The sequence below is a fragment of the Pantherophis guttatus genome, chromosome 6, assembly GCF_059756535.1.
Source record: "Pantherophis guttatus breed Tessera chromosome 6, ASM5975653v1, whole genome shotgun sequence".
Taxonomy (NCBI): domain Eukaryota; kingdom Metazoa; phylum Chordata; class Lepidosauria; order Squamata; family Colubridae; genus Pantherophis; species Pantherophis guttatus.
In genome coordinates, this window is record NC_142068.1 from 17,818,911 (window position 1) to 17,842,941 (window position 24,031).

The following is a 24,031-nucleotide window of genomic DNA, read 5'->3' on the forward strand; positions in this document are numbered from 1 at the left end:
AAACAGGAAAAAAAATAAGTTTGGGACCCTAAGGGTTAGCAGCTGAGATATTTTAAAAAGATACAGAAAGGCTGAAATGAGTTTTACAAAATGTGAAAATGAAGTGTGGATATTGTTGCAATAAGCTACATATTCACAGAAAAGAAACACGGAAATCTCTGGATACCTCTAAACTAAATAAATCTAACACATCGGGAAAAGGCTGGTAGGATTATTTCTCTTGATGTGTTAACTCCTGGTTTGGGAATTTTTTTTAGGGAAAATCATTTAATCACATGAGCCATTTTCTGTGACTGCAAGTGCCTAGATTTATCCTTTGGGGGATGAATTTGATCAAAAAGTTTTTTCAAAAAAATTTTTTTTAGCTTAGTTGGAAAGAAAAGAAGGCTTATTGTAAATGCTGGTTGTTTGAAGCCTCATCAAAAGACCATAAGTCTGGTCTTACGGAAACAGAACAAATGTTGAACACAGTAAGTAGCTTGTGCCCTGCAAGGACCTTCCTGCTATTGTTTGCAGTGTTGGATGAAAAGTAGAATTGCAGGACAATCTCCAACCCTGAAAATCTGGCCCAAAACATTGGTCGCTGTGTCACTGGTTTCAGAAGAAATCTATAGAAGTCGGGTCTGATGACTGACTGTGAGTCAGATCCATGCGGTGCTTCAGATTTTGCCATATTATTCTACAGGAAGTTATGAAATAGTTTGCTATGCATTTAAGTAACTTATAGAATTCTTATAGCTATTCAAGAATATTTTTCTTCAAACTGGACTCTAACATAGGTATTGGACAACAAACCCATATCTTATTGTCAGCCTTGCAAGACAGTCTGGATAAGAAACGCAACTCAAAGTACCAGTTCTAACTTTATTCTAAGGCTACATTAACAGAATCTTGCAAATCTGAAAGTATCCCTCCCCCCCTCTTTTACACTCTTTTTTTAAGAAACTAGGGAGGGTATTTTCTAAAATCTTTGCTATGCTCCCATTCCTTCTGTACGCTCAGCTGCCTCTTCCTCCTGTCTGTGGCTCTTCCTCCTTGGCTCATCAGATTATTCCTGCCATTACACTTATCCAAACAGTATATGTTAAAGTGTAAATGTAATATCCAAGGGTGATGTCTATAGTGAGGTTAGCAATCAGTGAGCTTTCTGCAAATTCTGCCCTTTTGCAATCTTACCCCTGGATATTTTCTTCTTATTTTTTAGCACAGAAGGAGGTGATAATGGGAAAGATACCTGAGGTTTACAGCCAGATATTTTGGAGATATAAAGGGATTTTTAAAATTATTTTTCAGTAGTGGGGGGAGAGAGATAGTTGAAAAGTTTGCTGAAGTTGTGTTTTTTCAAATAATACAAAATTCACAAAGAGGATTGTTGTCCAGTACCTATGGTAGCTTCTATTTTGGAGAAAAATGCCCATGAGTATTTTAAAAAGAGCTGGCAAAGTTGAATTCTTGCCTTGTTCGCTTCTTTTCTCCTGAACTTTTATCATCTCAAGAACATTTTTGATATATATCAGTCATTTGGTTTTAGATTAGATTAACAGAGTTGGAAGGGATCTTGTAGGTCATCTAGTCCAATCCCCACCCAAGCAGGGGACCCTACACCATTTCCGACTAATGGCAGTTTAATCTCTTCTTGAAAGCCTCCAGTGGTGAAGTTCCCACAACTTCCAAAGTCAAGCTGTTCCATTGGTTGATTGTTCTCACTGTCAGAAAATTTCTCCTTATTTCTAGGTTGAATCTCTCCTTGATCAGTTTCCATCCATTATTCCTTATCTGGCCTTCAGGTGCCTTGGAAAATAGCTTGATCCCCTCCTCTCTGTGGCAACCCCTCAAATATTGGAACACTGCTATCATGTCTCTCCCGGTCCTTCTCTTCTCTTCACTAGACTAGCCGTGCCCAGTTCCTGTAACCGCTCTTCATATGTTTTAGTTTCCAGTCCCCTAATCATCCTGGTTGTCTTCTCTGTCCTTTTTCTAGAGTCTCAACATCTTTTTTATAGTGTGGTGACCAAAACTGGATGCAGTATTCCAAGTGTGGCCTTACTAAGGCTTTATAGAATGATATTTAGTACATCACTTGAACTTGATTGTATCTCTCTGTTAATTGGTTGTTCCAAAGGTGTTTTTTTCAAAAGCAATAGCACTTAGACTTAAATACCACTTCGCAATGCCTTACAGCTGCTCTATAAGCAGTTACAAAGTCAGCCTATGGCCTCCAACAATCTGGGACCTCATTTTAAGAACCTCGGAAGGATGGAAGGCTGAATCAACCTTGAGCCGGTGAGAATCAAACTGCTGAACTGCTGGCAGCCGGCAGTCAGCAGAAGTAGCCTGCAATACTGCATTCTAACCACTTCAAGTCCATAGCAAAAGACAATCCATTTGCACTACTCAGGTGACCCTGAGGGCCCAGTTAAACCTCCAAGTGACCTCAACGGCTCTCAGAAGGAGTGCTAACAACCAGATGACTGTAAGGAATATAAATGCTTCTATTCTCCACCATTCAGTCAAGAACTGAAGAAGCTTCTTGGATGAGAAGTGAAACTCCTTCAAGGAAAAACAAAGAAAGTCCAGTTGCCTTTTGAAAAAGCACCTTCAGGACATTAAAGCTTTCAGTCCAGGGGAGATCATGGCTGTTCTGACAAAAAATAAACAAAGCACGCTCAGCCTTCCCATTCTCCAGATGGGCAGACTTCAATCCCACAATTCTCAGCAGAGGTGAGTTCCATTGAGGAATTCTGGGAGTCAAAAATCCACATATTTGGAGGGCAGCTAGGTAATGGAGGACTATGCCAAGTCCTTTAAGCAGCTAAATTAGAGTTATTTTGAGTTGATCTGAACTCTGTGATTTTTGTAGCCTATGCAATTTTCTTGGCAACAGCATGAAAGCAGTTCCTTCATCCAAGATGCTTTTTGACTTCTAATCAGGTTAGACGTTCAAATCATTCTTTCCCTGTTGAAATTCTTTAGGGAGGCATTCACTCCAGAGACAGGGTAAAATATGTCTTGAAAAATGTCACTTGCCTTCAGCCTACTCTTATTAGAAAATTCTTAATAGGCTTTCATATGCTTCTCATAGCTTTGTTCACAGTAACATTGGTTTTCATTGTTTTCAGTGAACTGCCATGAATGGTACCAGTGAATTAGAAGAACAAGATATAAATTGCTTAATTAATTGAGCAATCAACTCTGGAAATGTAGGCATTTGGAGATGGAATGAATTCTGCAGGGCATTTGAAAATTGAATGAATACCTTGCAGTTCATTTAACGTGTGGATGCTGTTGCCATTCGTAATAGTGTTATGATTTATTTCTGGCTTAATGGAAGTGGCCTGCAATGCAACGTGTTCTTAACCTGGAATGGACAGGGTAAGGCATTTGAAGGGAACTTTAGTTGGGGGAAATTAAAATAGGAATTAGAATAGAAAGAATAGAATAGAATAGAATAGAATAGAATAGAATAGAATAGAATAGAATAGAATAGAATAGAATAACGAATCTATAGGTCATACATGTTGTAATACAATTATTTTAAAAACCAATTTCCTTCTGTTTTGCTCTTTCCCTAAAACCAGGGATCATGCTGTATTGTGTACATGATAATATTTGGCAAATGATGTCATTTGGGTGAATTTATGAGATTTACATAATTGTATTATGAAATCGACAGGAATTCCCTCCATGTACTACTCTTTCACTCAATAGATTTTCCTTAATAACAACATCCCACCCTCCAATTTAATCATTAAAATGATAGATGCTTATACAAATGACTAATTTATATTATCATGAAAAAGCAAAAAGTTGTGGTTTGCTGTTAATGCCTTATTTTACTGCAACAGAGAGAATCGTAAGTCAACACTTTTTTTTCTTTTTCCCAACCTTTCCTCACTTTTCTTTCTCCCTCCCCACTGCTTTCCTATTTACTTTTGTATTTTGTATCTTATTTTATAACCTAATAAAATGTTTAAAACTTGAATAATCCAATTTACTTATGAAGTTGCAGCACTGGGAAGAAAAGGAGGGAAAGCATGCTACATAGAGAGAGAGAGAGAGAGAGAGAGAGAGAGAGAGAGAGAGAGAGAGAGAGAGAGATGGATGGATGTGTATATTCAGGACATATATATATTCAGGACATAAAACCTTCTTTTTCCAGCAAGCTGGGCTGGCCTAACACTTTTTAAAATGTTTTTAATTGTTTGTTATTGTTTTTAATCATGGGGCCAAATTTATATATATCTTTTTAATTGTATTTTAATGTTTGTAGTTTATGCTTTTACTTGGCTGTTCACCGCCCTGAGTCCTCAGAGAGAAGGGCGGTATACAAATTTAAAAATAAATAAATAAATATATGTCCTGAAACAAAGACAGGAGTTAAATTCAATTGACTAAATAAATACACAAATATACAATTGGAACAATTACATAGAACATTTCACTGTGAATCCTCAGTCTAATCGGTAAAACCCAAAATCAGAGTTTCATTTTTTTCCACCTCAAACACAAACTTCAGAAGCGGAAATAAAGGTAGTCAATTTAGCCATTTCTGCCAACTCCATCAGCTTCTGCAACTGTTCGTCCATAGTGGGAATCGAAGTGTCCTTCCATTTTTAAGTAAATTGGATTATTGAAACAGAATGACTGGTTTAAAGTTATCGAAGATCTTCCATAACTGAGAATGGACATGCACATACATCATATACATGTACATATCTATCACTAAATGACAGTATTGGTAGCTCAGGGTTGAAATTTATTTATTTATTTATTTATTTTATTAGTCATATTTCTATGCCACCCACTCTCCGAGGACTCTGGGCGGCTTACACCAAAGACAGTACACTAAATAGCATATTGCCCCCAACAATCTGGGTCCTCATTTTACCCACCTCGGAAGGGTGGAAGGCTGAAACCACCCATTAAAATAGCATTTAGGCCAGCCCTGCTTGGTGAAACAATAGCGTTTTGAGGGCGCGGTGAAAGGTGCGAAGGTCGGGGATCCTACGAATCTCCAGGGGCAGCTCATTCCAGAGGGCAGGTGCCCCTACAGCGAAGGCTCTCCCCCTGGGGGTCGCCAGTTGACATTGTTTGATCGACGGCACCCTGAGGAGTCCCTCTCTGTGGAAGCGTACTGGTCGATGGGAGGCTATCGGTGGCAGAAGGCGGTCTCGTATGTACCCAGGTCCTAAGCCATGGAGCGCTTTAAAGATGGCAACCAACACCTTGAATCGCACCCGGAAGACCACCAGAGCCAGTGCAGCTCACGCAGGAGCAGTGTTACATGGGAGCGTCGAGTCGCTCCCATAATCACCTGCACGGCTGCATTCTGGACCATCTGGAGCCTCCAGGTGCTCTTCAAGGGGAGCCCCATGTAGAGAGTATAGACCAGTAATGTTACCTAATTTGGGTAATTAAATGTCTGCAAGAAAACAACCAAGCTCAGAGAGCACCAAGGACCTCTCATGTACATATGTCTCCACAATTTACCTAATGACTACACCAGGGGTGGGTTCTACTTATCTTTACTACCGGTTCGCAATGGGGCTGCGTGCGCGCAAGCTCTTCTGCGCATGTGCAGAAGTGTTCTGATGACATCAGGGTCGGTGGGCGGAGCCTCCCGCTGGTTTTACTACTGGTTCTATAGAACTGGTGCGAACCGGGGGCAACCCACCACTGGACTACACCATACATGCTGTTCTGAAATAGGCTTTGTTGGTGCCGTGAATACAAGAGTTCATGCTGCAACATGCTGTTGTCTAAGATGGCAGCGCATGTATATGCAGCGGTTCAATGCTTCAGAGACCGGTATCTTTTAATTAATTTATTGTTTGTGTTTTTTTAGTGAGTGCTTTGCATGTTCAGGCACAAGTGGTTTACAGCCGACAAGCACCATCAGTAAGCTGTTGGACAGCATTACTTGGTCTGTTGTGTGGATGTTTGTGTGGTTTAGGGGTGGGAAATTTGTGGTGGGTGGGGGTGTGCTTGGGGACTGTTATGTGTGTTGGACCTGGTCTTTGGGTGTTAAGTGAATTTCGTTGTATGAGTATATACTGTGTATGCACGTACAATGACAATAAAGTTATTACGTTGCAAATTCCCTTTGTAATTCTTTTTTCCTTATTCACTGGATTAAAGATCAGATCATGTTGTTATTCCAGTGCCAGCCTGGCATTTATCTCAGAGCACATTCCTTCCCCAAGTGGGTCTCTATCCATATGAACACAGGTATTGTTTGCACAAAGTTCATAAAACCTTTTCCTTATCGTGCTTTTAATTATTTATCACAAACTTCTAGTTAAGCTATTCATTACCAGCAGGCAGCAAAGGCGGAAATGAGAACCATCTTCTCAATCAGCTGTACCATCCTGTGCTTGGCACAACCAAGTTCTGCTTCTCCAATTAATAAGGATTGTCCATTACTTAGTAAGCTATTAAATCATTGTTTAATACCTGTTCAACACCTGTTTCCAGTGGAATAGCTTGCAAGATGAAATAAGAATATTGCTATCTTATCCTGCTTTGATACCTTTAGTAGGGTTTAAATACAGGTAGAAGATTCCTTAAAAATATTAGGTGAAGTTATTTGTCATTTATTACTGTTGTATGTACAGGAAGTCCTTGACTTATGACCACAACTGAGCCCGAAATGTCTGTTGTTAAGTGAGACATTTGTTAAGTGTTTTTTTCCTCCATTTTACGACCTTCCTTGCCACCGTTGTTAAGTGAATCACTGCAGTTGATAAGTTGTTCACACGGTTGTTAAGTGAATCTGGCTTCCCCATTGATTTTGCTTGTCAAAAGGTTGCAAAAGGGGATCACATGACCTTGGGACATAGCAACGGTCATAAGTATGAACCAGTTGCCAAGCATCTGAATTTTGATCACATGATCGTGGGGATGTTACAAAGGTTGTAAGTGTGAAAAATGGTCATAAGTCACTTTTTTCAGTCCTGTTGTAACTTTGAATGGTCGCTAAATGAACTGTTGGAAGTCGAGGACTACCTGTATTGTTATGTGCTGCACAGTCGGCCTCAGCAAAAACAGAGATTCCTTTTCTGACTTTGGTCCTCTCTCATTGAGTTCAACATCCATTTTTTGGTATTTGAAGCCGAGCCACAGCTTGTCCCTGATGTGAAAATAAAGAAGTATCAATTCATTTCCTTTTAATTATTTCCATATATCCCCAGGAGCCACAGTTGAATGCATTCAGTTGCAATGTTGTTTGGATTTTTTTTACTTTTATTACTTCTATCTATCATGGGAAACACCAACAGTCTTGATAAATTATTCTTTCAGAGTAAAAAGAAGGAAAATTCTCAATAATGTGGCTGTACGTTTCCAGGCTGCATGACGATGCAAAGTAATAAAATGGCATGAATCCGAGATCGCAAACAAACAAAAGAAGCAGACATCATTGCTGTCTGTTTCTTTTTAATCTTTAGTTTAATATGTTAGAGTCTTAAAACAATCTTCTGAGTGCTTTGGGATCATTATAAATATCATGTTATATACTTCCATTTTATCGTATTTTTTGGAGTATAAGGCACACCTTTTTCCCCCCTAAAAGAGGGTGAAAATTTGGGTGCTTCTTATACACCAAATGTAGCCCCGCCCAGCCTCTGAAACAGAGATTTCAGAAGCTGAAAAAAAGCATCTTAAAGGGAGGTTTCAGAAGCTGAAAAAAAAGCAAGGCGCAGAGCTCACAACCAACGAACCTGTTGCTAAAATTCACCTCAGGGAACAGCTGATTGGGAGTATTCTGGGAGGCCATCCATCCGCCAATCAGCCTTTTTCTTATTTTCCTCCCCTAAAACTAATGTGCGTCTTATACTCCGGTGCGTCTTATAGTCCGAAAAATATGGTAATTGTACTTCCATGTTATATTTCCATTTTAATCTTAATGCTAAAACAGCATCATCCAAACACCAATAAGAACTCCAAATTTAGCTGAAGCACAAAATAAGAAAAAAAAAAAGACTGAAATGTTTAGCTTGACACTTCTCAAAGAATGCTCACTGGCCATAAAACCCTGATTGTGGACAAGGTTTTAGTAGCCAACAAGGACATTGATTTTTTGGGGGGAGGCTAGGCGTTGCAAATGGAATAGTCTGTCTACATATGTAACTGGAAATATTTATTTAACTATGAGATGCTCATTTCAAGACAGGCAACACATTCCTCGTGGGTTCTCCACCTTAAAAAGGCAGGACACGGTGCTGTCCATTTTCAGCAGTCATAGAAGGAGGCTGTGGACAACAGAAGAGTCCATAGCTGTGTTCAGTCCATACTATTGTGAGATTCCTTTATTGCATGTACCGTGCAGTTTGTTTGCTTTAAATTTAGAGCGAAGGTGAGCAACCAGTGGTGTCCATGGGACAGCGTTCATGGGACAGATTTGGCAAGATGGCAGATGGAATGTTGTAAAGCAAGTTCTAACTCTTTCATATGTACAATCCATTTAACCGCCAGCAATCCTCAGAACACTTCTAGTGTACAAGGCCATCTTCTAACCATGATCCAGAAATGTGCATCATGCAGTGTTTTAGACCTCTCTTGCTTTTGTCCAAGTTTCCTTTCACCGCAGACCCTTAGACTGCCTCCCTATTAGAGTCAGAGCCCTATTTGAGTTCTTGATACTGGTGATGGCTTCACTCCCTGTCCCACCACCTGGCTTGCCATGCTCCTGTTTTTAATTCAATTGATAGGCTTTTTTTCCATACCCATTTCACGGGTTTTCCATCTTATTTTCCCCTAAAGGTGCTTTTTCAGGAGGCAACTGGACTTTCTTGTTTTTTCTTTTGAAGACGTTTTGCTTTTCATCCAAGAAGCTGCTGCTGCTTCTTCTTCAAAAGGAAAAAACAAGAAAGTCCAGTTGCCTTCTGAAAAAACATCCTTTCGGACAACCATGACCTGGATGACTGAGAATCTCTACAGATTTTTAGCTATATAATTTGGGATGAATACCCTTTGAATCGTGTGGGAGTAGGAATGGATTTCCAGAGGAAAAATTACAGACGTGTTGTGGCCCGCCAGCGGCCTGCGTGGATCGTGGCTGATCCCGACGATGAGGAGGCTGGTGTGGTGTCGTGCCAGCAGCCTGCGCAACCAACGCTCTCGTTGGACAGCGAGGAGGCTGAAGAGGATGTGGTGCAAGAGGCAGAGACTCAGCCAGGGCCTTCAGAACCTCCAGAGGCTCCTTCAAGTGGAGATAGTGAAGTGGAGGAGCCTCTCCTCAATACTCGAGCACGCAGGGCTGCCAAAAGGCAGGAGTGGCTACTCAGGAGGAGGAGGTCTCCTCGAGAGTAAGGCTTGAGGATAATTGGCCACTCCCTTAGCCTATTTAAGTCACACACTGTTAGTAAGTTTCTTGCTAGAAACAACTTGTAATTATCATCAGAGCATTTTTGGAAAAGTCTTATCATATCTTGTTTTCTGGGCTGGTTGCCAACGCTACTTAATAAATTTGATAAGGACTGTTGGTGTGTGTCAATATCCTCGGGAATCCAGAGCTGGGGCAGAACAAGACTACAGGAACCAGAAGCACTGCTCCGGTGACCCTGTGAACACAGATAAACCTCCAAGTGCTTCAACAACCCTAAATGGATGCTAATTATCAGCTGTCTGCAAGAAATATAAATCCTTCCATTCCCCACTATCCTGTCAGAGCTGAAGAAGCTTCTTGGATGAGAAGCGAAATGTTTTCAAAAGAAAAAAACAAAAAAGTCCAGGTGCCTCCTGAAAAAGCACCTTTGGGACAACCATGACCTGGATGACTGAGAATCTCTACCTCATTTTCTGCATTTCAAAGACTGGTCCCTGGTTATAAAATTCTATTTCCCCATCTCCACCCGCCAGGTCCGTACATTTTTGGATAGGTTATAGAAAGTTTTGAAAGCATACATATTGTATAAAATAAATGGATTGTTAGGAGAATTTGGATAGAACTTAAAGTTGAACAGTAGGGCTAATTTATTTTAAAAGGTAATCAGACAGCAGGGGTATATGTTTATGGATTTAGGATTTTAGAGTCGCATCATAATTATTTGTACTGTGACTGGTGTATATTGCTTTTGTATAATTTAATTGTTGTTAGAAGATGAAACTCAAATACTTTGGCCACCTAATGAGAAGGAAGGCCTCACTGGAGAAGAGCCTAATGCTAAGAACGATTGAGGGCAAAAGAAGAAGGGGACGACAGAGAACGAGGTGGTTGGATGGAGTCACTGAAGCAGTCGGCGTGAGATTAAATGGACTCCAGAGGATGGTAGAGGACAGGAAGGCCTGGAGGAATGTTTTCCATGGGGTTGTGATGGGTCGGACACGACTTTGCAACTAACAACAACAACTAAGTTTTTATTTAGTTTTGTTTGGACCTTTCCATGGGGCCCATTAGGCAAGCAAATCCCATTTTTCTTTATTGTTTGTTTCCTTGAAAGTGATTCATGTTATAATCTTGAAGACCAAGATGGGTGATCCTTGGCTCAAAATTTCATATGCCCCATTTTTATTTATTTCCCCTCACCCCTCATTCAATTATGGTTACTAAAAAAAAAAACAGCATTATTTTCTTACTACTCTGGTCAACAAAGATGTAATACAATTTGTAAAGTAGAGTTCACTTAGTTTTTAAAAAGGAAGAAAAAGTTCCTAAAGTCTGTCCTACAACCCATTCTGGAAGAGGGTGAGTGGAATAATCTAAAATCCTCACTGTTGTTCCTTCCAGTGGTGAGTGTAATCTTTTGTCTCCAACACGTTCTCCACTCCCGTTACAACAACCGATACAGAAAGTCCCACTTCCATTGGGACATATTGCCCTGCTGTGAATAATACATTTCATAAATAAATAAAATAACATGAATAAAAGATGCCCTCACCATAGGATTTCTTCACCATGGTCACTTTCTATGCCCTCTAGAAGCAAAAGAAAATCTCCCAGCTGTTCCTGTAAGCGCAATCATGGCAAACTGTTACGGTTGATACTCCAAGCTTTTTTTTTTTTTATCTGCAAATTGCCCAGAGTCACTTAGATCCGGGATCCCCAATCCATAGACTGGCACCGGTCTGCGGCATGCCAGAAACCGGGCTGTGCAAATATGCCAAGTCCCATCTGTGGGATGCAGGCAGCAAGCGAAACCTCATGCCCTCCGTTCTGCAGAAAAACACCTCTCCACAGAACAGGTCTCTGGTGCCCAAAAGGTTGGGAGCCACTGATTTAGATAGTGAGATGGGTGATGCGTAAATAGGATGGATGGATGGATGGGTGGATGGGTGGATGGGTGGGTAGGTGAATGGATGGATGGATGGTAGGATGGATGGATGGACGGACGGACAGATGGATGGAAAGAGAAAGATAATCAAGGTATCTTAAAAGCTAATGATGGCCATTTCTATGTGCCTTTGAATGACAAATCCCTTGAATGGGATATCCTGACTTAGGCAGAATGGCTAAAATAGGTTAAAAGGGAAAAGAATTTCCCCTTCTGCCATGTCATCTCATGATTTTAATAAGAGTACGTGATGTACTTATTGATTGAAAGTTATGACTCTGGAAGGATCATGAGGTTTCTTTGTGACTTTTATGTTACTCATTAAATAAAGAAAAAAGGAAAAAAAGGAAAGGAAATCATAAAAGCATGAACTGTAACAAAAGGTTGCAGCGGTGAATGTTTCTGTTCAGGGCTCCAGCTAGCTGTACAGTCAGAAATAACATCGGGCAAACATCAAAACATAGACATAGAATGTAAAAGTTGATGGGACCTTGAATATCATAGACCAAGCATCTGTCCAATGCAGGAATCCAATACTACAGCTTTCCCGACAGATGGTTATTCAGCTTCTTTTAAAAAAAAAAAAACTAGTTCAAAAAGAAAAATCCACTAACTCTGGAGGCAATCTGTGGCTATGTTGAGCAGTTCTTATTTTTAGGAAACAAAACCTGATGTTTGATCAACACTTCTGATGTCCAGTGAGTAATTTACCCTCTTGTAATTTAAATCCATTGTTTCCCAAAAAATTCTAGCACTTTGTCTACATGATAGCCCTATAGATACTTAAAGACAGCTCTCATGTCTCTTCTCCAAGTTAAAGATACTAAAGGTGAGAGTTGTTTTCCAGTTTAAGAAGATGCCTAGGAGCTAACTTGAAAAGAATCAACAATTGTGGCCTGCCTCCTCTTCCCCAAAGAATCCAGAATCCTTCCCTCCCCATCAAAATACGTGGAAACCACAGAAGGATAATTTTAGACCACCCTCAACCATGGAAGCTAACGGAACAACTTTAAGCCAGTTACCTTCTCTCAGTAACTGAGGTCAGCAACCCGTGGCTCTGGAGCCACATGTGGCTCTTTCATCCCTCTGCTGTGGCTCCCTGTTGCCAGTTAGTTCCTCAATTGATAGGGCTTTTGGTTAGGACAGGTAGAGGAAAAAGGACATCGCGCAGGAGGAGACTCTATGGTGGGGGAACCAGATTTCCGGTCGGCAGAGGAAGGACACCATGCTAGGAGGAGACTCTATGGTGGGGGAACCAGATTTCCGGTCGGCAGAGGAAGGACACTGCGCTAGGAAAAGACTCTATGGTGGGGGAAACAGACTTCCAGTTGACTCCAGAATTGAATGGGGGGGCTTCCAGTTAGGACCTTTGTGGCTCTTTGAGTGTTTAAGGTTGCCGACCCCAGTCTCAGAACATCTGAGGAGCAAATCAGAGCTCTCTGTCCAGAAGAGTGCAGTGATAGGAGCAGTTTATCTTAACTGCCTGGAATCCTCAAACTCCCATGACTCTGATTTCTTTTGGGAAGAGGAGACAGACCATATCTGTTGATTCTTTTGAAATTAGCTACTAGACATCTTATTAAACATCTTATTATTGAATGGTTGCAGAACTGGGCATGGCTAGTCTAGTGAAGAGAAGGACCAGGGGAAACATGCTTGCAGTCTTCCAATATTTGAGGCACTGTAACAGAGAAGAAGGGATCAAGCTATTTTCCAAAGCACTGAAGGGCAAACAAGGAACAATGGATGGAAACTGATCAAGGAGAGATTCAGCCTAGAAATGAGAATTTTTCTGACCAATGAGAACAATCAACCCATGGAACAGAAGTTGCCTTCGGAAGTTGTATGTGCTCCATCACTGGACGCTTTCAAGACGAGACTGGACAGCCACTTGTCAGAAATGGGATAAGATCTCCTGATTGAGCCAGTGGTTGGACTAGATGACCTCCAAGGTCCCTTCCAACTCTTTTATTCTGTTATTCTATTAAACTGGAAAACAACTCTCACCTTTGGTATCTTTAACTTGGAGAAGAGACATAAGAGTTGTCTTCAAGTATCTGTAGGGCTGAGATTGAGGAAGACACATACTACACATAAAAGTGAGAAGCAATTTTTTTAAAGAAAAAAATTATATACCGGTATGTACTTCTTTTGAAAGCATAATACTCACTGGAATTCTCTGTCATTACTTCAATCTTCTTCCTAGTAATTTATTCTAATCAAAACTTATGATTAGCCGCTCCCAGTCCAGATTGTTTCTACAAGCCTGATACCAGCACTTCCAATTCTCTCCTATAATGTTTTGTCTCATTTAGTTTTTGTATCTGTTTTCTTGTATTTACCTAAGCACCAGGATGGAGTTATTTTGGCTGCAAAACTATAGATATTAGACGAGTGAGTTCACAGTTTAGCATACAGGATTAAACAAATATTTAAATGTTTACTTTCAAAGCATTTTTTTTCTGTCACAAGAAGAAATAACTATTGTCAGTAATTAATGTATTTGTTGGCATGCTAGTCTGTTTCTTTTCTTGGAAGGCACTGAGAATTTTCAATAAACCAATTTAACAAGAGTGGGTGTCCCATCATTAGTTTGTCTATAATCCCAAGGAAGAAGTACATGCAAATCAAAGGATCTCCCTATTTTCCAAGAAATGGTATGCATAAATAAAAAGGAAATATCTTGGATACCAGGGGTGGGTTCTACTTACCTCCGCTACCAGTTCGCAATGGGAGCACGCTCTCGCATTTCTGCTCATGCGTAGAAGCTTTATTCATGATGATGTCTGGGCGGGTGGGCGAAGCATCCCACCACCGTTACTACCCGGTTTGCAAGAACCGGACCGAACCAGGAGTAACCCACCACTGCTGCATACCCAATGCAGTGTCCATGGATACTTTTGCTGCAGGCAATAGAGCTCCATAGTGTTTAGGATTTAAAGGCATAATCTGCTTTAGAGTGTGGGGGGGAGCTATGATTATGGCATCTGTCAGCAACTCTTTAATCCAGCTATGTCTTTTCACAAGATCACACAGCAACTTCAAATTCGGTTGACCTAAGGAGTTGAGGTAGACTATGTTTGATCCCTGCTTTGACATTCAAAGTGTAATAGAAAGCAGTGGTATTTGTGCTACAATTTTTGCTGTTCAATAGAGGTACAAGAAGGACATGGTGGCTCAGTAGTTAAGATGCTGAGCTTGTCGATCGAAAGGTCGGCAGTTCAGTGGTTCGAATCCCTAGTTCTGTATAACAGGGTGAGCTCCTGTTATTTGCCCCAGCTTCTGCCAACTTAGCAGTTCGAAAGCACGTAAAAAATGCAAGTAGAAAAATAGGGACCACCTTTGGTGGGAAGGTAACAGGTATCATTCTGTATCCTGATTGGTTAAGCTCTGTAGCTAATGTACTTAAGGGGAAGCCTGAATCATGGCTTGAGAACACTATACCATTTTATCTGCTTATTTGATGTTACTTTCTACCTGATCTCTCTGCAGGATCACTGTTTGATCATTGCTACTTGTTGCTTTCTGCTATTTATTGAATGTTTTAATACTGAACTTGTTCCTGTTTGAAACTCGAGAAGAACTGTTTTATTGTGTAATGACAACAACTGGTAAGAAGACTTTGTACTTGGAATATCCCTGAATTGATATTTTAACTAGCGCCTTATCTGTGTATGACTTGGATTGTTATTGGACTTTGCTTTACTTTCTTCTAAAAGTAAAAGACTACCACACCTCAGTTTGTCAGTATGTTAACTGTGGTTACTCAGCCGCTTTCATGTGTATACTCAGGGGGTACTCTGCTCAATAACCCATAACATCGGTTATGAGCCAAGAATATCCTTAACAAGTTTCATTTTCAGTTTTACTTTGACAGCAGCAACCAGGGGAACTGTGGGGCAAGCCTGAGGGAGAGAAGGGGAGAGGAGAGGCCGATTGTAACTACTCATTAATTTTCAAGCTGTAAGTGTCGATTTATCAAGCCCGATCACATAGTTTCGTAGCGGAGCACAGGTATTCAGCTAGTATACAGACATACCATAGCTATATGGTAATAAAGTTGAATAATCAACTCATTCCTTGGCTCTTGCCACCAACTCTACGTTCCTTTTCAACATTTATCTTTGCAAACAGGTAGATTGAACAGGGTAATATATAGGTCATATAAAGGAAGAGGGAGGCTTAATGCTTCATTTCCCATTGCTTTGTCTGATCTGCCTTCTGAACAATGAACAAAATGGATGATGGCATATTCTGCTATTTGTAACTATTGTTCCAAAGCAAAACAAAACACCCACTAACAAGAAAAACTAGTAACTCATCTCTTTGTCTTGAGGGGAAATGACCCAGAAGACTTATATCCAAGGGAAAAATGCATAGCTTTTCATACAGTTTGTACAAGAAGAACTGGAATTGCAACTCTCTGTTTCTGTTAGACCCTTTCTGAAGCATGAGCTTTGACTGTTCTTTTTCTCGCGTGGTCTTTTTTCACTTTTGAACACACCTAAACTTGGCACTGGTTGCAAAGAGCGTGCACACATAACCCTGTCTTGTTTTGGAGCTGTGTCCCTTTAAAAGATTCAGGTATAGCGGCAGCCTTGTTGCTGCTGAATATTTTAAAGGAAGAGAACACTAAAATTGCTTGCTTAATTAAATATGTATGCCAATTCTAGGCTTTTACATTTAAAATGGCTGGGATTATCTTGGCAGGAACAAAGAGATAATGGGACAGGGAGGTAATTCATTTAAAAAATTAATCAGTATATGGGCAGGTTAGTGGATATGTGTCAGACCTAGCCTAAGAACAAAGTAAAACTAAGAAAAAAACATATTTTTTTAATGAGAAATACAATTTTGTTTGTTGCTGTTGGTTTTTTTCCTGTTCTTGCTAAGAAATCACTGCCTGTGTGTGTGTGCTACAGAAGAGGATTCTTGGAAAAATCCTATATCTTGTGCATCTTCATCATTTCAAAAACTATCAGTATTAAACTGAGCACATAATAATTTTCATTTATACAAAGTGCAGGTAGTCCTCAAGTTACAACAGTTCATTTAGTGACCGTTCAAAGTTACAACGGCACTGACTTATGACCGTTTTTCACAGTTACAACCTTTGCACCATCCCCAAAATCATGTGATAAAAATTCAGATGCCTGGCAACTCGTTCATACTTATGAACGTTGCTGTCTCCCAAGGTCACGTGATCCCCTTTTGTGACCTCCTGACAAGCAAACTCAATGAGGAAGCCAGATTCACTTAACAACCGGGTTGCTAACTTATCAACTGCAGTGATTCACTTAACAACGGTGGCAGGAAAGGTTGTAAAATGGGGCAAAACTCACTTGACAAATGTCTTGCTTAACAACGGAAATTGGGGGCTCAATTGTGGTCGTAAGCGGAGGACTACCTATACATGATCAAAACATCAGAAATCGAGCGCGTACAACCACTGGTATCCCATACACATCTGATTCTCACTTGGTCAATAGCCTTCCTTCTTGAGCTTTTGCTTCGCTGGCTGGGGGATTCTGGGAGTTGAAGTCCATCCATCTTTAAGTCACCAAGATTGAGAAACACTGGACTATGCCATTTGCTTCTGCACACCATCAGGGAGGTGAAATACTGATCTTGAGTTCTGAGACTTTTTCTCAATGGAAATGCCAAATGTACAAACCTGATTGGCCAGAATTAGACAAAAGGAGATGTTCTGACCTAGGCTTCGTTAGAAAGTATACAGCACAAAATTAGTCCCGGCAAACCTCTTTAATTCATACAGCTGTGAATTATTGTCATTCCCAGTCCGAAAGGCTTCTCACTCTATCAGGGGAGTATTTACAAACCCACCTTATCTCCCTTGGAATGCTGCCAGAGAACTAATTGCCACATGCAAGGCAAGGCCAAATTTAGCACAGAGTCAAAAAGAGCTTTTCCACAGCTTTTACCGACCAGATGAACTAATTGCTTCCTGCAAATGTTCATGTCCCATTCGCTTCTCTTTTATGTCTTATGGGAGGGGCCAATCATCTCCAAGCCTTACTCCCAAGTCGATCCTGTTTTCTTAATTTTTCCTGTCTTCTGGCAGCTCTGTGCATGCGAACACTGGTAACAGTTTGACACTGTTCTTCTGCCTCGCTGATGTCAGACTCTGGAGATTCCGGAGGCAGCAAAGAACTACAAGATGGCCTTGGCCCCCTCTCTCCCTCTAACTCAGAGCCCTCGTCTGAGCCTTCCCCAGACTCCAGGACTGGCCCATGTTCCTCCCTAACCTCCTCACTGTCTGAATGTGCCACCAGCTCTGCTGGCTGCTGGCGAGCCACAACAGGAGATAGCTTAAGCAACACCATGTTCAGATCCTGCTAGGCACCTTGTGTAAGATTCTTTTAATTTTGGAATTCTCTGGACCATTCACACATTTTGTGATGCTTTGTTTATACTTAATCAAGAAAATTAGTTTATATCCCACCAATCCACATGAAATTGGATCACATGCAGCTCCAAGGACTCCTCATATTGTTTGGCCCTTGCTAAGTTTGTATCATAGTTGTGTCTGTTACATGTTCAGTGATGTACATATTGAAAGAGAATCGGAAGTATGTTCTCCAGAGAAAGAGTTTTATGGGCAAAATTAGCAAGCATGCTATGGGATTTTCTAGAGCTGCGATGGTGCAGTGGTTAGAGTGCTGTACTGCAGGCTACTTCTGCTGATCACCGGCTGCCAGCAGTTTGGCAGATCAAATCTCACCAGGCTCAAGCTTGACTCAGCCTTCCATCCTTCTGAGGTCGGTAAAAGGAGGACCCAGATTGTTGGGGGCAATAGGCTGACTCTATAAACCGCTTAGAGAGGACTGTAAAGCACTGTTAAGCGGTATATAAGTCTAAGTGCTATTGCTATTGCTAATGTTCCATTTGTATCACCTTTCTATCTCCCACAAGAAGGAAAATAAATATTTACTAGTCTTGTAACTCTCATGTGAGTGGTGTGGTGGCCTAGTGGTGAAGATGCTCACCTCCCACTCTGAACAATGAAAGTTTGATCCTAGGTAGCGACAGATGTCCTAGGGCACAAAGAAAAAACATCTGCTGTGAACTTGTCAGGAAGGACACCCGGATGAGCTCCATCCAGTCACCCCAACTCTACCCCCAATAAGGACTACAGGGTTATAAAAATGGAGGGTATCTATCTCTCATACGTAGCTTACATGAAGACATAGAATAATTCTTCTGATACAACAGTGGCAACAGGAACTAGGCAGTTCATCCGCTCTTGAGACAAACTTTTGGCTGTGTTTTTTTAAAAAATATAATTTTTTATTTATTTTTAAATATTTTTTAATTTTAAATACAAATAATACAAACATAGAACATATACATCTAAATACAAAAAAAGGGGAAAAAATACAAATATTACAGTGCACCCCCCACCCCCCTGGGGTGACTTGAGCTACTCCATCCTGTTTGAGCTCTTTTTATCATGCAACATAGAAAGAAAGATGGTTGAATTTCTTGGTCAAGCGGGCACGCAGATAAATCTTTGGTTGAAGCAACAAACTCCAATTCTAACCACCACAGTAATGCATTTTCTTTGCTCCTTCTCTCAAACAGCCCCTTGTGCGTAAGAGTAAACCTTTAAGATGTCTCTCACCAATAAAAAGCAAGTGAGCACTTCAGCACTGAGGAAAATTGCTGCCGACATGAGTACCTTAATCGAAAGTCTGGACTCAAGGGAGCTGCATTTTGAAGGGGACGAATTGGATAGTGATGTGGTACATGATCCAAAAGCTCCTGGTAAGTCAATAGCACAAGCGTACAAAATGCTTCTTTGAAACCCAAGTGTTCTTTTTTAAAAAGAAGGTTAATAGTTTTTACTGAATTAGGGGGAAGAGAAATCAAATGTGATTGAATTACACTGAATCCAGGAATTTTGAGTGGAGCTTTGATGCTCTCTGTAAAGTCTTCAGCAACCATCCTGCCTGATATTTCTCTGTTTCCTGTACTACTGTAACTTAACAACTAACCTCCTTCTTTTACCAATTAAAAACCAAAAGTCTATATTTAATAACTCCAAAACAAGGGGGAGATAATTTTTCAGGTGATGAAACGTCCCAAATACCCAACAGATCACAGAAAGGTCTTCTTCTGGTCATCAGAACGGAAAAGTTTGAAAGTTTGGACCCAGTTTTTTTTCCCCTTCGAACTTTTCAGGGATTTTTTTTGATAACCAGGTTAAGAGAGTAATGGGAGTTTTTATGTCCAAAAGACTTGCAGCTCCATTCCTTCCCTTATTCTGAAGTTTAAATATGAAACTCTGAAAATTTAGCCCTCTTGACACTGGGTTTCAGAGATGACATCTTGCACTGCTTTGGGAACCAAAAAGGGAAGTGATGGGCAGCGCATGGCCTGTGTGGCTTTATCCACTCCTGTTTTTAGAAGTCTTGGTGTCAAGTTATACAAAGTTCATGAGAAAGCAAAGAACTATACTGCTGAGTGCATATTCTGGAATTTTTTTATTGGATAATGTTTTGTTTTCATCGCTGGCCGCAGATGGTCTGCCAGGTATCTGCGGAATAATAATGGGAAGGATTCAGTATGGAATCTGAAATGGTACCATCTGTTCTCTTAATTCAGTGTTGTCAGACATATCAATTTTAAGATGTGTAGACTTCAACTCTCAGAATTCCCCAGTCCACACATCTTAAAATTGAAAAAAAAAAAAAAAAAAACCCTGTCCTGAATCATTCTGAAATACAGTAATGGCACAGAATCTGGAACTAGAGAAACACTTTTTTAGATTAGAAATTTTCTAATCTACTCTGAGCTTTCTCTTCAAAGAGGTTTGCTAACAACTGCAATAAATTAGGACTACCAGATATGGATTGCAAAAAAAATTCCACATGACCATTAGGTGGAAGGAAAGAGATACAGAAAACCCCAGGCCTTTCCCATTATTTAGCAATTACTGTGTTGGGATTGCTGTGGCTTAGATCGATGGTGCTAGATCAGTGTTTCTCAACCTTGGCTGCTGGACGATGTGTGGACTTCAACTCCCAGAATTCCCCAGCCAGCTGTGCTAGATAAACTACACAATGATAGATAAACATCAGCGAGTTGAGAAGGAGAAACTTTTTCATCCAGCATCTGCTTGCATATGCATAAATATACACTTTTATCTAACTGAAGTTATTCATGTCCAAAGGCCATGTTGAAACCAGTGCAACAACTTAAGCCCTGTTGTTTTGAGTGGCCTGGTTCATTCAGTGTGCTGTAATGTGATGTGTTTCACTTATAGCTTAGAGGCACCCAATCAACTGTGTTCAAAACCTGTGGTTTAGTGTATTATGCAAACCATATGGTAATTAACAGCAAATATCATTTTAAAAAAGCTCCTTTGTTTATACAAATTATATGTGGGCTGTCTTGGATTGTGTGGAGACTGCTAGCATTGAGTCCCTGATGATCAGAGGTGGGTGGGACACATAATCAGAATGGGCAACCACTGTTCGCCTCACCAGTTGCTCTGCAGTTGAACTGAAATCTGAGAAGAGACCTTGAGGTCAACCACGCAAGTACCACACAAATGCTACGAAAGAAACATGTTGCCATTGTGACATTCAGCCACAGTTGTTGACAGAATCTGCTGATGAGCCCTGTGCTATGAAGTTTCCACCAGAAAAACATGAGTGACATCACCCACAGCTACTACAACATTGGACTTTCATGGCTCTGATTGTGGGTGATGTCACCTATGATTTTCTGTCTATCAGTTTTGGTGGCACTCTTCAAAACTGGTGGAGGCTTCAAATATCTATTTCTATAGATGTAGAGAAGATGGATGGACAGACGGACAGACAGACAGACAGAGGGGTGATAGATGGAGATAGAGATATATATTTGAACACTCTACCAGTTTCGAAGAGAGGTGCCACCAAAAACTGATAGAAAACTATGAGCGATATCAACTGTGTTTTATTCAACAAACTACGGTTAGGCAAAATATAAATTACTGTCCAATCTGATCCAGAGTGTAAACTGTGTTGTTTCTCTGTATCATATAATATATGTGGGTATATGCATAATTTTGTATTTATTTAGTTTGTCGTGTTTATGTAGTGTTATATTGGAGGTGGTGACCCTTTGAGAGCTGCATGCAACTAAATTTCATTTTAATGTATGCTGTACAGTCAAAGTGACAACATCATTCTAAGTCTAAGAGTGTTTTTATTTATTTATTTATTTATTTATTAAATTTATATGCCGCCCCTCTCCAAAGACTCAGTTTTGCAGTAGAAGAACCCAGATTCAGTCCCTCATATACCCATTCATCCAATTCATTAATTTAAGTTTTTGTTGTGAAACTTGTATTACTTTTTTAAAAAAACATTTCACTCAAATTCACCCTTTCGGCATCAGGTTTCCTTTCTAATGCGGAAGTGACTAATACAAAATAATCCGGAGTTTTTATTTATTTATTTGAAGGGAGCTTGCCTGAAGGAATCCACATTCTGCTGCCATTCTGTCTCGATCTGTCATTTAACTGCTTTTGCTGTAACCTGTTAAACGTGCACTTTAAAACCCATGTAAAGAACTGATACCCGGTCATTATCATTATTTGCAGTGGGCATTCCATTCTCAGCCATTTATAACACTAAAGGATTTAAAGAGCCTCACGTGCAGCTCTACCTAACCGGGTGTCCCATCCGAGTACGAGTTCTAGAAGTGGAGCGTTTTACGTCAACAACCAAGGTCAGACCTAGCTCTCTCTGAACTCTCCATCATATTTTCATGTTTTGCAAGGCTGCAGTTTTTTTAATGGAAGACTAATTTAAAAAAAAAAAAAGCATCAGGGATATCATGTTTAAATGCTTTTTAATCTGATCCATAGGAATAGCTCAAGGAAGGTTTCTGTGCGCCATTTTTAAAAGTTGGTACACCTGATGATTTGCATTGGAATCTCCACTGCGGGGTCTTAATCTTTAACCGAGATAAATTTTTCCCCAAATGATAAATTTTCCCCAAATGTGATAGAGGGAGAAAGGAAAGGAGGAAGGGTTTTTTTATTTATTATTAAATGTATATGGCACTGGTTTCATTATCGAAGTCAGTGGAGAAGCCAGATTCACTTAACAACTGTGTTACTAACTTAATTGTGGCAAGAAAGGTCATAAAACGGAGCAAAACTCACTTAACTGTCTTGCTTAGCAACAGAAACGTTGGGCTCAGTTGTGGTTGTAAGTCAAGAACTACTTGTATTAAATGAGAGTTTAGGTTAATACTCTAACCCAGGGGTGTCAAACTCAATTTCATTGAGGGCTGCATCAGGGCTGTGGTTGGCCTTGCCCAACTGGGTGGGTGTGGCCAACTGGGTGGGCGTGTCCAGCATGATGCCACTCACTGGATGTAGCCAACTGGGTGGGTATGGCCACCTTGATGCCACTCCCCAAACTGATGACATGTTTTCTCTTCACATTGGATAGACCAGTCCGAAGCCACGTGGCCAGCCCCTTACATTTTTCAGGACGGCCCCATGGGCCGGATCCAACCACATTGTAGGCCAAATTCAGCCCATGGGCCTTGTGTTTGACATCCCTGCTCTAACCCTACTGGAAGGTCACTAATGGACTCTTTGTAGAATCTGCTGCTTAAAGCTGCTACAAGAAGGAAATGACTAAATAATCTTCTTTTGAGTCTTTAATGTCTGTTTTCCTTTTTGAAGGTGCCAAGTCCACGTGTTTACACAATTGAGCTGACTCATGCGGAGTTTACATGGCAAGTGAAAAGGAAATACAAGCATTTTCAGGAGCTGCATAGGGAACTCCTTCGATACAAAGCTTTTATCCGAATTCCCATCCCAACACGGAGGTGATTGCATGCCATCTTTCTAAACAGGGATTCATTTGAATAGAGTGAATAAAAAACACTCATAGCTGCCCAATTTTCATCCGGTGGTATGCTAGTGATTTGTTGAGAGCTCAGCACGTTGTGTTAGAGATGTGATTTTTCTCTCGGACAATATTGTTCAGATTTGTATCAGCTTTAGCACTACAGTAGTCTTAGTATATTTATACCACCATTTGCCAAGAGGTTTATTGATGGCATAGTTGGTTCTTTCTCGTTTTTTAAAAGGAAGAATGTATTATGAGGTTGGATAAGCTAAAAGACAGTGAATTATCTAAAGTAGGTACAGTGTTTCCCCGAAAATAAGACCCTGTTTTATATTTTTTTGAATCCTGAAATAAGCGCTTGGTCTTATTGCCATGCGCTCAAAAGCCCAATTGGGCTTATTATCAGGGGATGTTTTATTTTGGGCAGAAATAGGGTAATTATCTGAATTATAAACATCTAGATGGCTAGCTTTTTTGAGCAGGTGCTATCAAAGAACTAACAGAGATTCTGAATTTTTACCATTAATTTTCTTCAGGATTTTTTCTGTCTAGATATCTCTAACCTAAGACGCTTCCTGTCCGAGCAAGATTTTTGAACCCATATTTCTCTTAAACTCACACTGTAACCCAGAGTTCGGTAGGTAGGTCTCCATGCAGTCACCCAGCATATTAATTGAGTGAGTCCCTAAAGACTCTCCAGACATTGCTGTTGTGATCATATTAACACTGTTCTGACCCTAACCCTGCTTTAACGACTACTCTTTTTCAGTTATTAAAACAAAGATTTTATGGTTTTGAACATGTTTCAAAAAGTTGCCAAAATTTCAGTAGGCCAAGAATTGGCTTTATGTAATTAAGTTTCTTTGGGATTACATGGAGGCA

At 40.3% G+C, this 24,031-nt stretch overlaps 1 protein-coding gene across 2 annotated transcripts in view; it reads left to right on the top strand.

Annotated features, from left to right (window-relative positions):
• PLD1 (phospholipase D1) overlaps positions 1-24,031 on the top strand; it is a 173,385-nt gene that overhangs the window by 67,468 nt on the left and 81,886 nt on the right. For both annotated transcript variants that reach the window (XM_034438982.3, XM_034438981.3), the window contains exons 2-4: positions 18,873-19,055; positions 21,883-22,010; positions 22,981-23,126. In XM_034438982.3, coding sequence (XP_034294873.2) covers positions 18,902-19,055; positions 21,883-22,010; positions 22,981-23,126 — 428 coding nt within the window. In that variant the 5' untranslated portion in view covers positions 18,873-18,901. The remainder of the gene's footprint in view (positions 1-18,872; positions 19,056-21,882; positions 22,011-22,980; positions 23,127-24,031) is intronic.